We start from the raw sequence: 12,237 nt of genomic DNA on the forward strand, positions 1-12,237 counted from the left end.
GAGCTAAAATGAACACCCAGTCCCGACTATGGCCGTTCCCCCACCCTGCCCACCTCCCCGGCTACCTGCATATTCACCTGCTCTGTGAACTTGGCCACCTTTTGGCTTCCTGCCCAAATATGTTTCCCTAAGGTCACTTGGCTTGCTTTTTTGGTTATATTATTACACAGGGGCCATTCTTAAGACCCTCCCTGGCTCACATCCCCAGGGGGCTCCCCTGTTTGTTCCACATTCATTCTGCACAGCTTCCTGGCCTCACTTCCCTGATTGAGAGACCAGGGTTGCAAGTTCTCCTTCTCTGGGCCCCCAGCCCCTCAGCTGTTACTTGAGAAGTGGAGATGTTGAGTAAGGCTAGACATTCCAGGATTCTGGGTGGGAGAAGGGGGGCAAATTCAGAAATGGGCGAGAGCAGTCAAAGATAAAAGGAGAGGGAGGGGGAGAAAGTTAGACAGAAAAGGGGATGGTGGGATCCTCCGACCCCAGCCCCAGAAATAGAGGTGAGCCAGAGATGAAGACCAGTGCCCCCTACAGCCCAAAGCCCCTCTAGCTGTTCCGGGTCCTCTGGCTCCGAGCCTTATACACCTCAATGAGCAGATCCTTGACATACTGGATCTCGCGCTCTACCGACTCAGCCCTCTCCCTCAACTCCCGGTTTCGAGCCTCCAGCCCCTGGCACTCGCCCTCCAGGGCCTCGCCCTCTGCCCGCTTCCTCTGGCGGTACCTCAGAGCTGCTGACTTGTTCTGGTCTCTCTTCTTTTGCTTGCGGTCCCCTCGGGTGGTGGTAGGATTCGGGTAGGGGGCCGGGCGAGAGGGTGGAGGTGGAGGGGGGGGGGCCTGCTGTGGTGGGGGCAGGGATGCCAACCCTGAGTCTCCTGGCCCGGCCTCACTGCGGCAGTAGATAGCCAGCAAGTCAAGGGTATCCAGAGCAGGGGGCTGGGGGAGGTCAAAGGTGGGGAGGGGGAGTGGAAGAGGGAGGGAGGGCGCTGGTGGCGGCGGCTGAGGCAGGGGGGAGGATGGTGGGAGGAGTGGCGCATCAAGGAAGAAGTCTTCTATCTGTTCCAGCTCCTTCTTGAGGAGAGAGGCCATGGCCTCCAGGTCAGGTGGGGGTGGGGAGGGTGGGGGGAGGGCACCTGGGGGTAAGGGGGGTTCCAGGGGCAGGAGGGCTGTAAAGTCCACTCGCTCAGTCATCCAGTCAGAGAAGCCGTCACCTGGAGAATTGGAGGAGGGACATAAATTTCCTTGAGTTCCCGGTCTCCTGCCTCACCTGGTGCTCATTCGCGTCGGCTTCATTCATCCCATTCACTGAGTGACACCACCTACGAGCCAATCGGTCAACCGACCAACCCGTGAATCATCAGACCCCTCAACAAACCAGCCAACAAATCAAACATCTAACCAACTAGTTAACCAGCAATCAACTACCCACCAGTTGGCCAACCAATCAACTAAGTGAATGAAGCAGTCAACCAACCAGTCAACCTATTAAGCAGCCAATCAATGGATCAGTCAACCAACCAATGACCCAAATAACAAAACTCAACCAGCTAGATCTTCAACCATTCCCAAATAATCTTTACTAACTACCCTACGTCCATAGTTTCTGATTTACTCTCCATTTCCTAAAGACAAATTAGGTCTCATACACACAACACACCCGTTTCATCTTTAATTCATTAATTATTGAGAACAAACCATGTGCCAAGCGTTTGGAAAACACTAACGAGTAAAATAACCCCTGCCCCAGGGCCTCTGCGTATGCCGTTTCCTCTACCTGAAAAGCTCTTCCTTTGGGTCTTTTCTTGGCTTATTCCTTCCCAGCCTTTAGGTCTCAGCCAAAATGTTACCTATATGTTTCCTGGCTACTCGCTGTAAACTAAGGCTGTGTTTTTATTTTTTTGGCTCAGCTACTGTTTCCCACTTATCCCAATATATCATCACTTAATTTGTCTTTTGTCTGCCTCCCCACTAGTGTGTGAGTTCCGGGAAGGCAGGGATTATGTTGGTCTTGTCTCAGCTGTATCCCCCAGCACCTAAAACATGACCTGGCTTATTACAGGTACTCAGTAAATATTTCTTGAGTGAATAAATGAATTCTTTTCCCCTGTCCCCCATGCCCCAGCTCACCCCACCTCCATTCTCCACCTGTCCTTACCTGCCAGGGGCTCTCCTCCCCCTGGGAGCCCACCCTCCAGGGCTCCCCCAAGGATTTCATAGGAGCCGAGGGGGGCAGGGGCCAGGGGGAGTTTCCCATAGTCTACGAGCCAGCCCAGACCGCTAGCTGGGAGCAGGGCCCTGTCCAGCTCCAGCCCCAGGGTCGCCAGGAGTGACATGGCTGCAGCACGGGCTCTGGGCACGGGTCGCAATGAAGAAGGCTGAACCAACAGCTAGAAGGAGGCTCTGGAAGTTGCTCAGCGGGGCAAAGACAGGCACCAAGGTGAAAGTGGAAGACCTACATGTGAGACAAAAGTAGTCAGTGTCAGAGGCTATCCACAGCCAAAGTCACAGGGTAACCAAGCCACACCCCCAAGTCCCCAGGGTCTTCCCTTCCGCCTTCCAACTAGGCTCGAGACTGCACCTTGCGCTCGCAGAATTCTAAACCAATGCTTTCTTTCCCCAAATCTCTGAGCCCCACCCACTCCCAAGGGAATTCTCTTTAGCCCTCACTTACTTTCCTTTAGAATATCCAAGCCCCACTCCTTCCAATATAGAAACATAATGGTCTCCCAGGGGAATTTCCTTAAGCCCCTCCCAGCCCCCCCCCGCAATTATTCAACTTCATAAAAAACTCAATCCCACAATTTTCTTCCAGCCACACCCCTTCTTTAGGCTCCACCCTATCCCTAGATGCAAGCTCGAATCGGTTCTCAGGGGAATTGCCCCAGCCCTGCCCCTTTGTCAACGTAGAACACCAAGTCCCACTCTTTCAACTTTGCGGTGACCCCCTCTAGCCCCGCCCCCATATTTACCTTAACCCCACCCCTTTCCCCGAAGGCCCCGCTTTGTCTCCAATTGAAACCCCACCCCTCAGCGTTGTTTGCTTAGCCCCGCCCCCTCTCACAATAGGCTCCCCAAGGCCCCACCCTTTGCAACCAAGGTGATCCTAGCTCCACCCCCTTCTTAACAGGTTGCCTCTAAGCCTCGCCTTACTAATCTAAATCAGTCCCCCTCCCCCGAGCGGGTGCCTGAGTCAAAGGTAAGTTGTGCTGTGCGCCTGAGCAACATGGAGCGGGAGAGTGGAGGGGCCGGCAGAGAACAGCTCTCCACCCCTGACCCTTTCACACGCGGCTCTCTAGCCGAGGGCCAAAGCGCATGCTCCGCCACCGAGCCAACTGCTCTTACGCCTGCGGGGGATGCGGGGGGTCAGTGCGCATGTGCCGTTGCTTCCGTTCGCCCTTCACACAGAAATGCGGGCTCTGGTGGCTCGTGCACGTGAGCAACCGCTCGCGGACAGACTTGCTCAAGGAGACGGTGGGTGGGAGACAAGACACCCTCTCTAGGGGCTAGTGCGCAGGCGCACCTGCACACAGGCCATCTTTAAACGCCAACATTCTCAAGAACGCACCCTTCCCCCCATCGGCCCAAATGCGCATGCCTGGCCACGCGCCGACGGCGCGTCTTTTCTCTTCTGCGCTTGCGCGACCGTGATTCCTCACTCTCGTCTCCCCACCCCACCCCCACGAGACCTGGTCGAGAAGGCCGCGAGCTTCGAAAGGGCGGGAAAGGCGGTTGGAGAGGGAGGGGCGAGCGGTTACTCACTCCATGGCTGTGGAACAGAGAGGCGGCGGCGGCCTCCGCTGAAGAAAGAAGGCGGTAGCGAACAGCGCAAGCGCGGTGAGCGCAAAGACGGGCCGGGGCACGGAGGGGTCGCGGCTACAGAGCCATAGCCAGGGCTATGCGGGCGGAGATGGCGTCGCGGTAGTCTGAGGAGAGATTGTGATCTGAGGATGGGGAATGAGGCGGCCCCGGGGACTGGGGACAGATATACCGCGGGTGGCGCAGCACAGCCCGCCAGGATCCTTCCGCGCTCCGCCCCACCCCACGAGGTCCCAACCGGGGGGGGGGGCAGGCCTGGTCCCTACCTCTCTGGGATCCTGGGATCCAGTCCCCTCCTCCTCCCGACCCCTAGAGTTCGACCTTTCCCTTCCTCCTATTTGGGGATCCACCCTCCTCATCTTTCCTACCCCGGGGGTTCCGAGCCTCCCTTTCCTCTGACTCTGGGATCCAGCCGCCCCCCGCGATTTTCTGGATTCGGTCCCCTTCCCCCCCCCCCCCCGCCCCGAGCTGCACCAGTTCACTTTTCCCCCTGCTTCTCGAATTTCCGGCCAGCCACACGCTAGTGTCCTCATCCCGCAACTGCCCCACGCTAAGAAACCTCTTTGTGGGTTAGAGTCTGGCGTGAGTCACGATGAGATCGCGCGCCTTTCAAATCTCAGACCTTCGAGGGTGGCAAGTGACAAGGTCTCTAGTCTCGTAGACTGGGGACTAACTACCTGTAATGAGGAGGATTAATAAATCAGGTATACCTGGTGAGGTTGTTTGTTGGAATCAAATAGGTCGATGCCTGTGAAACCGAGAGCCGGGCTCTTATGTACCTGTTCAGCGTATTTTATTTTATTTTTCAACGTTTTTTATTTTCATTTTTATTTTTCAACATATTTTATTTTTAATAGGAACCCTTACCCCTTCCTCCCGCTCTGGCAAAAGCCCCGGACATTTGAACATCCAGCATGTGCTAGTAGGTCACTCCTTCAAGGTCTCAGTAATTTCCAGCCATCCCCACCCTTCCCCATCGTAGATGATGGACGCTCAGCACATCCCTGTGTGGGGTGCAGAGAAGCCAGCATCATCACCGTAACTGCCTTTTCTCCATCCTCTTACTCTCCATCAGCTTATTTCTGCATCAGCTCTTATCCTCAGCACTTCTTTCAAAAGGTCCTCTGCTTCAGCTGTCCCCCAGCCACCCCGGATCAATTTCCCAAACCTGCCGGAAATAGTGAGATCTGCACTTCCCTTTACTAAACAGAGGGGCTTCCTGGCCATTCTGTTCCTGTGCAGTAGGCCCTCCACTAGCCCAGGTGGTTTTGGGTCTTTGCTTCAGAAACCCTTCCCCACTTTGCATTTGCCCACAGCAGGACACCTGGAGTTCAGCTTTCATCGCTTGTGAGGGTTATGAGATCCAAAGAAAGTGGGGGAACCCTGAACTTGAGAGGTATCTGGGTGGGGGAACCCTGAACTTGAGAGGTATCTGGGAATGAAGACGTGCAGGCTTCTGTTACATGCAGGAAATCCTTCTTGGGATCGGACCACTTTCACTTAGAGCACTAGCTGTCCACTCTGCCAGCGTTTGAGGACTTGACCTACATGATTACCTGGGGAGCACAGAGTCGCAGTTAAGCACAGACTGTGGCGCTAGGTCGTTGGGTTCAAACCCTGACTCTACCCCCCTTATTAGCTTATTGGCAATTTCGCTTACTTCCCTGTGCCTCAGTCTCCATTAATAGTACCAGAATAAAGTATGAAGTTTAGTTAATAGAAACATAGCAATATACATGGCAGTTTAGAGTGCCTACATCTTGGGTGCCTGACTCGCTCAGTTAGTAGAGCATGCGACTTGATCTTGGGGCCGTGAGTTTGAGCCCCACATCAGGAGTAGAGTTTGCAAAACAATAGTGCCTACATCTTAGTACTGTTATGAGGATTAAATAAATTCAGGTCAAGCACTTAGATTAGTGCCTGGCGAACAGGTGCTACATAAGTAGTGGTGGTGGTTGTTACTGAGGCAGCTGTGTTTTATCCCCACTGCTAAGCAGTAAGTGCTTTAAAAGATCTCCCAGCCTTTTAAGTGAGACTTAAGGACCGACCTTCCTTCTACTTCTCAGTATAGATATTTGAGCCATAGGTAGGATTAGGACGGACTGCTGGCAGAGAGTCGTGTCCCCCCCACTACCCACCAAAGTCTGAGTTTTTTTCTGAAAAGATATTCTATGATATACATGTGGACTAGATCTACAGAAAAGTCACAAAGATAGTACAGAGAGTTTCCATATACCCCTCATCCAGTTTTCCCCCTCGTTGACCTCTAACATTACTGTGGTACATGGGTCACAACTAAAGAACCCACACAGATAAGGGGGTTTTAAAGTGCATGCTTTATTCTCATTTCACTAGTTGTTCTTAATGCTGTTTTTTTGTTCCAGATGCCGTATCACATTTAGTCATGTCTCCTTAGCCTCTGGTCTCTGCAGCAGTTTCTCAGACTTTCCTAGTCTTTTCATGATCTTGGCGGTTTTGAAGAGTTGGTCATTCTATAGAATATTCCTCAATTTGGTTTTGTCTCGTAGACTGGGATTATGGGTTTTTGAGAGGGTGGCCAGGTAGGATATTTGTTAATTACTGGACATGAACTTGCTTAGTATGGGAATCATGTTGCCGGCTGCATGCCACATATGCTGACTGAGGAGACATTGGGGCAGGGACCCTGGTCCTCTTGTCCCAGCCCCTTGCAGCTTTTTCTCTCCCTAGCTGTTGGATCTCACCTGGTTCAGCCCTGGTGCCAGCTGTCCCATCAAAGCAGCTTGACTGATTCCTACTGAGTGGGTGCCAGTTCACACACTTAGCTCCCTAGCCCTTCCCGGTGTATTCTAATTTGTGACTGGTGGGTCATCCATGGCCACCTGTGAACCCCGGTCTTGGCACCCCAAGCCCTCTCCTGTACCTCCTCTTGACCCCGGACCCATGGCACCTCCAGGACTCAAATGCTGCTGCCTCCCCAAGACTTGCAGTCTTGCACGTGGGTCCAGGTGCCCCAGTCCCTTCGACTCCTGAGCTGGGGCTGGGAGCATGGGCGGGGCTTCTGGGGACTCTTTTTCAGTGCGGAGGAGCCAGGCTTGGGGAGTGCAGTGGCCATTGCAGGCAGGTTGCATCACCCTGGCTCTTTGATGGGGAGGGGGAGTGGGGGGATTCTCTGGGGGCCCTGGCGCACCTGGCAACAGTTCCTGGTTATTGAGGCCCTAGAGGCCTGGGTTGGGGAGGGGCCCCAGCGCTGCGAGGGAGGGAGAAGGAGAGCAGCCACCTATGCAGGATCCCGAGTGTCTGAGACCAGTGTTGAGAAGAGGCCTCAGCTCACAGGCCGACCTGCTGGTCCTGCAGGGGGCAAGACTGAGGCCCTGAGAGGTGAAGGGGGTTGTGCGCAGTCACACCGCTAGTTAGAGCCCAGGCCTCCACAATACCGCACAGCTTTCAAGACCCCACAAGCCCCAGGGAGAGCCTGTCTTCTTTAGGCTCTGTGAGGTCCCTGACCCGCAGTCCAGGGCATAGCCTGCCGGGAGGCCGCCTCATCTAGACCTTCACCTCAGGTTTGCCGCTGCTCACGATTGCCAAATTCCATCGATTCTGACCTGTTCCTCCCCATCTTCCTGCCCCAGTGGAGGCCCTCCTCACCAGCCACCCCTCACTGTTTCCCAATCAAGGTGACTGGGCCTGGCATGATAGAAAAGGCACCCAGTTTGCATCAGACGGACCTAGATTCTCTCTGAAGAGGTGCTAGGGCAGGTACTGGGGTCATGCAGGCCCAGAAGGGGGCAGGAGTTGGAGGTGGGTGTCCTGGCAAACAAGAGCAGGAGGGCCAAGGCCAGCCCGGTTGGGGAAAGGGCGGTACAGGGGCCAGGCATGCAGAGCATAAGTCCGCCACGTGGCCTAGTAGCTCAGAGTCCTCGGGAGCCCTTCCGCTGCTCCTGTGGTGTCTCCCTCGGCAGAAGCAGCCACGGCCCTTCAAGCCTGGGTAGGCCCCACATGGCTGTACTGGCTCCGGCACCCTCGGTGCTCATCTTCTGTCTTTGTTTCCTGTGGCTGTTGCAACAGACCATCATAAACACAGCGGCTCAGATCAACACACTTTCGTTCCCTTTCACTTCTGAAGACCGAAAGTCTACAATAGGTTTGCAGGGCCGTGTTCCTTCTGGAGGCTCAAGGGGAGAATCCATTTTCTTGCCTTTTCTAGAGGCGCCTGTTTTCCTCAGCTCATGGCCCTTCTCGCATCACTCTGACCTTTGCTTCTATCATCTCCTCTCCCATTTTCTCCTTTGATCCTCTTGCCCTCCCACTTACATTACATTAGGGTTTGTGATTACATTAGGGTTCACCCAGATCATCCAGAATATCTGCATTCAGGATCCTCAGTTTAATCATATCTGCAGACTCCCTTTTTCCAGGTAGGGTAATCTGTTCACAGGTTGTGGGGACTAGGATGTAGACCTCTTCGGAGAGCCATTATCCAGCCTATCACACCTCCCAAGGGAGCCTATTTTCTCATCTGGAAGATGAAAGCTAGGGCCAGCCCTAGGGTGCCCCCTCCTGTGCCCACAGGGACTGGCTATAGGAAGAGGACTGGGCAAACTGGAGGTAGTTGACAGCCTAGTGCCCAGAGCTCAAGATGCCATCACTTACTGCACTGTGGCCTCCAGCAAGATACCGGGCCCTTGTGTGCTGCAGTGGTCTCATCACTAAAGTAGGAACAATAACAGAACCCTCAGAGGGCAGTGGTGCAGACAGATAATACACGAAAAGGCGTAGAACAGTTCCTGGCTCAACGAACAAGCCTCTCCTTAAACGCAAAGGGCCTGTGTTCAGGAGAGGCCAACAAAGCCCCTGGGAAACCCCAAAGGCACCTCAGGGGTGACCCCACCTTGCAGTGCAGAGCTGCTGATTTTATGAAGTTGGAAATCGAGCATTTCCTGTGAGATCCAAGTTTTAAAAGGTTGGCAAGTGATTGAGAGGAACTCCAGGGAACCATGAGTGTGGATGAGACTCAGGCTGTGGGTCCTCCCTGACCTTTGGTTCAGTGATTTCCCCTTCACCCTCAGATCTGTAATCCTCACGGCCCAGAGCGGAGAACAAAAGGAACCAAGTACTTCCATTCCAGAGTTGCTGAAAGTTGAGACCACACTGCTCCCTGCTGAACTGATCAGGATTGAGGAAGAGCAGGGCTTTGCTCAGCCCCAGCCCCAGCCCCATGTAGAGTCGAGAGGACAGTGTTTGTGGGGAGCAGGGAAGGAGGCCTCTCAGGAATTGTCGTTGAGGGTCAAATGCCTGCTAAAGAGGGGCTGGTGTCTTACTCCCCCGTCTGTTCCTCATCTGTCCACGCCTCATGCCAGAGGCTGCCAGGAGCACCTATAGTTGAACATCGGGTTTTTTGCCCTCCACCATTGGGTCCCTCGGGGCGTCTCAGTAAGTGGGTGTTATGGAGAGCTTCTTGTGGGAGCTGGGTGGGGTTAGGTAGCTTTGGGAAGGGTTCGGGAAGCAGGCTTGGCTCTGGATTGGAGGCTGGGCAGCAGAGGCAAGTCGGGGACTGGGTATCTCCACTTCATCTAGAGGCAGGAGGAGTGAGCCCAGCTAATGCTATGGTTAAGGTAAGAAGCTCCCGTCTGCTCTGAGCCAGGAAGGGGATTTGGGTCATTTTTGTGCTTTGGACAAGGTTTGTGCATCTGTCTGTGTTGAAATATGATTCCAGAGTGGTCTTGTTCTGTCTCATCCACCACAGTCACAGTGGCCCTGCCCGGTGTTCTCTGAAGTTCTGTCTGACGGGAGCGAGCCAGGGCCTGGCTTTTCCTTTCTCAAAGCAAACGTGCCCATCCTTCCAAATGGGGAAAGAGAGGTGGAGAGTCCCTGCCATGTGGTGGGTCACACATGCAGAGTCCCCACAGGGCTGCTTGAGCACAGAGGAATATAGCAGAACCAGAACCCAGCCAGCACTCGGGATGGCCAGTTGTAGTGGGAGCTGCGGGGAGCAAGAGACAGGCTGAGGCAGAGGCAGAGGACCACAACAGGAATGCCTCATAGGTCCCCATGAATGTGGGGACTGCCCGATGGAGAGCGCTGGGTCAGCGCCAGCAGAGCCCCGCTCTGAGTTCAAGAGCCCTTTGCCTTTCTCCTCTGCCAGCCCCCCCGCCCAGAGCAGGGACAGATTCCCGAGGTGGGGGCAGGAAAGAGCAGCTAATGCCCTTTTTAGCTTCTAGCCTTTGGGAGTCTAGCCTGTGGCTGGGGAGGTAGACAGCACCAAATTGGATTCAGAGTGAAACCTGAACAAGTCTGGAAGGTGATGGAGATGCCCTGGATGTCCTTAGAGGATGGGGAGTGCTAGAGATGGCACACGGTGTGGAAGGTGGACACGATGTCGCGTTGGAGAGGCTAGTGAGTGATTAGCAGCTCAGCTCTGGGATCAGATAGCCTGGGTCTGTCCTGACTACCTGTGTGACTTGGAGTAAGTTACTAAAGTTCTCTTGGCTTTAGCTTGCTCCTCTGTAAAATGGGGTTTTGAATAATTCCCACCTCATAAAGTTGGCAGTCGGTGCAGGTAAAGCGCTGCCAACAGCCCAGCACATAACAAATGTCCAGAAATGTTAGCATGGTGATTGATACCCAGAGGCGGGTAGGTGTGATTGGTTTCTAGTTCTCAGAATCGAGGCCACCTTGCCCACCCCCTTCACTTCTGGTGGCTTTCACTTGGTTCCCAGAGAAACCATTTCCATGGCAACTGTCTCTACCACAACCTGGCCTGGGCCTTTTCCTCCCCAACCAGTGACATCACTGCCTCTCCCTCGAGATGCTGGTGTTGATTACAGGGATTGAGCTGGGGAGGGAGCACAAGTGTGTGCGGTTCTACACACACACACACACACGGTGCTCTTAGAGTCCCTCTCCAAGTCTGAATGTCCTCTCTATGCCTAACTGCATGTCTCAAGGAGTCCCTGATAGCCTCACAGCTGAGGGCCTTTCAGATCCTGTCTGGAAACTCCTCTGCCCAGTCCCTGCCCTCAAGGTAAAGTCAGGACTGAGTCTGGCCACTGCCTACTTCTGCAGGCTCACTTCTGCCCTCCTAACCCCTTCCTGGCATCTCCTACCTATTGGTTAGTTTATTGGCTTTTATTGAGGTATTGTATAATGCACATCCATTTATTAAAGTGAACAATTCAGTGGTTTTTAGTACATTCACAGAGTTGTCCAGTCATCACTATAATCTAATTTTCAAACATTTTCATCATCTACCCCCAAAACCCCATATCCATTCATTAGTAGTCTCTCCCCATTTCCCCATCCCTCAACCCTAGGCAGCCACTGACCTGTCTGTACATTTGCCTTTCTGGACATTTCATTGGAATGGAATCATGTCATAGAAGGTCCTTTGGCTTTCAAGGTCTATCTGTTTTGTAACATATATTAATACTTCATTGCTTTTAAAGGCTGAATAACATTCCATTTTATGGATATACCACATTTTGTCCATTCATCAGTTGGTGGACATTTGGGTTGTTTCTACTTCTTGGCTATTACAAATAATGCATGTACAAGTTTGGGGTGGACATATGTGTTCATTTCTCCTGGGAGATACTTAGGAATGGGATTGCTGGATTATAGGGTAACTCAGTGTTTAACCTTTTGAGGAATTGTCAGACTCTTGCACAGTGGCTGGACCATTTTATATTCCCTAGCGGTGAATGAGGGTTCCAGTTTTTCTACATCCTCGCTAACACTCCTTGTCCATCTTTATTACCATCCTATGGGGTGTGGCCTGGTATCTTCGTTGTGTTGTGATTTGCATTCCCCGGTGGCCAATGATGATGAACATCTTTTCCTATGCTTATTGGCCATTTGTGTATTTTCTCTGACATCTTGTGGTTTTAACGCAGGGTGTTTAACACTGTTCCATAAGGCAGCAGGCCCTTGCCTGTCCGACCATTTGCCTGGAATGAGGTATTGATCTAACCCCTCCCTACCCTAACTCTTCCATGTTCCTCAAAACTATGCTTAAATATCCTTTTTCTTCTCTAGGAGTGTTTCCCTGGCCCTCCCCTTACCCATCCCCCAGGTGAAGGTAGTCGTCATCTCCCCTAGGTTTCCAGTAGGTTCTAAGTCTTTTATTTTTTGCGGGGTTCAGGGGGACACAGGATCCAACGCGGCCTCTGTGTGGACAGCAGAGAGCCTGATGTAGAGATTGAACCCATGAACCATGAGATCATGACCTGAGCCGAAGGCAGACGCTTAACTGACTGAACCATCCAGTTACCCCTTTAAATTAAAAAAAAAAAAAAATTTTAATACTCATTTTTGAGAGAGAGACAGAATACGAGTCTGGGAGGAGCAGAGAAGGGGGGTGGGCACAGAGTCCAAAGCAGGCTCCAGGCTCTGAGGTATCAGCACAGAGCCCAGTATAGGGCTTGAACACACAAACTGTGAGATCAT

General features: G+C 53.0%; 2 protein-coding genes across 4 annotated transcripts in view; one reads left to right on the top strand and one right to left on the bottom strand.

The window, feature by feature from the left end:
* Positions 1–3,993, bottom strand: ATF5 (activating transcription factor 5). The gene is made up of 3 exons (XM_047077588.1): positions 3,757–3,993; positions 2,153–2,449; positions 1–1,208 (listed from the first exon to the last, which is right to left on the bottom strand). Exons 2-3 carry the CDS (start codon positions 2,328–2,330, stop codon positions 544–546), a joined length of 843 nt encoding a protein of 280 aa, XP_046933544.1. The 5' UTR covers positions 2,331–2,449; positions 3,757–3,993; the 3' UTR covers positions 1–543.
* The window catches only part of NUP62 (nucleoporin 62), a 27,170-nt gene continuing 18,076 nt past the window's right edge, over positions 3,144–12,237 (top strand). Inside the window, exon 1 of one of the 3 annotated variants that reach the window (XM_047077586.1) lies at positions 3,144–3,193. The gene's annotated coding sequence lies outside the window, so the exon portion shown is untranslated. Of the gene's footprint in view, positions 3,194–3,445; positions 3,832–12,237 lie in introns of those variants that run through there. The other 2 variants (XR_006961773.1, XM_047077585.1) reach the window with 2 other exon arrangements.

This window comes from Lynx rufus, unplaced genomic scaffold (genome assembly GCF_022079265.1).
Source record: "Lynx rufus isolate CCGP_SWC_20201006 ecotype Redwood Valley unplaced genomic scaffold, mLynRuf1.p SCAF_16, whole genome shotgun sequence".
Classification (NCBI taxonomy): domain Eukaryota; kingdom Metazoa; phylum Chordata; class Mammalia; order Carnivora; family Felidae; genus Lynx; species Lynx rufus.